This window comes from Micropterus dolomieu, unplaced genomic scaffold, assembly GCF_021292245.1.
Source record: "Micropterus dolomieu isolate WLL.071019.BEF.003 ecotype Adirondacks unplaced genomic scaffold, ASM2129224v1 contig_4685, whole genome shotgun sequence".
Taxonomy (NCBI): domain Eukaryota; kingdom Metazoa; phylum Chordata; class Actinopteri; order Centrarchiformes; family Centrarchidae; genus Micropterus; species Micropterus dolomieu.
In genome coordinates, this window is record NW_025733675.1 from 461 (window position 1) to 1,797 (window position 1,337).

The 1,337-nt window shown below is 57.3% G+C and overlaps 1 protein-coding gene across 1 annotated transcript; it reads right to left on the reverse strand.

The window, feature by feature from the left end:
• Nucleotides 1–359: 359 nt before the first annotated feature.
• Nucleotides 360–1,336, reverse strand: LOC123964686 (the record flags this gene model as incomplete). Its single annotated transcript, XM_046041519.1, is given in 2 exon segments — nt 360–692; nt 860–1,336. Coding segments are annotated over 2 exon segments (810 nt in total), but the record flags the coding sequence as incomplete, so codon positions are not given.
• Nucleotide 1,337: the final 1 nt, after the last annotated feature.

A 1,337-nucleotide genomic window follows, 5' to 3' on the forward strand; every position in this document is an offset into this window, starting at 1 on the left:
AGACCACCGACTAACGCCCCCAATGCCTTTTTAAAAAGACAATCGTTCAGCAGACCCGTATTAAAACACCACACACCCCCCCCCCTGGGCCCGGTGGGCCCGAGGGTGAAGGTGAGGTGTCTGTGGTCGCTGAACGAATTGTCACCATACTCACTACCAGTCACACAATCAATCACTCCTCCTGCGGCAAAGCAGAGGTCGATCCTGGACAGCTGCAGCACAGACCGGTAGACTCGATACCATGAGTAGACTCGGGCTCCCAGGTTTGCCACCCTCCAGGCATCTACCAGGTCAGCCTCACGCATGAGCTGGTACAACGCCTGCCTGCCACGGTCGGGGTGAAGGGGGCCACCTCTGCCCTAATCCAGGGCAGACAACTTAGTGTTGAAGTCCCCAACCCACAGGCAGTCAGCGTTGCACCACTGAGATAGGCCTTCAAAAAAGACCACCCGCTCAGCGATGTCAGTAGGGGCATACACGCATCCCAGCCTGTACTGCCGGCCCTCCAACTGAAAGTCCAGGATCAACACTCTGCCGGCCTCATCCCTCCACACACATACGACATCAGAGACGACACCGGGGCGGAACAGCACAGCGACACCCCGTGACCGGTCCAAGCCAGATGAATGGAAAACCAGCCCCGGCCACAGGGCCTCCACACTCTGGACCACCCCAGCGTCCCACCACGTCTCCTGTAAACACAGAACATCACATGCAAACTGATTAAACACATTCACACATTTGGCATGGGAGCGCAGCCCCCTAATGTTACATGTTAGGATGCGGAGCATGGCAAGCTACAGTAGAAAAAAAAATAGAAAACACAACCCTATGAAAGTTATCCCATAGTCTTATTAACCCCAGCTTGGGACCCATAGGGGGTCTTTCCCAGCCTAGCCGCTCTGTTCTTTTTGAGACCAAGTTTGGAAGAAGCCTGCTTCCTCGCCACCCCCGATGTCACAAAATCCATGTCTATGTCCTCCTCCAAATCCACCCCTCCAGAAGCGCCTAGCTCCAGCTCCGCAACCAAGGGAACAGTGACTTCCTCTTGAGGGGGGTGGGCATAGCCCCCCTCCACCTGATGGCTGACGCCCGCCCCTGCTCCTTGCAGAACAGCCTCTTCACCAGCCAGGCGCACGTCCAGGCTGGACCTAGTCTTGCATGGGGCGAGGGACTCCTGAGATTCCCCCGGGCTGAGGGCCTCTGTGGCCACAGCTGGTGATAAGGGGCCCCAAGCTGTCCTCTCAACTCCAGCCTCTCCACCAGCAAACTCTTGCTCCCACTCAAGGGAGGCGACGTCTTCCTCTACGGCTCTCTCCTCCTCCATGCTGCTGCCG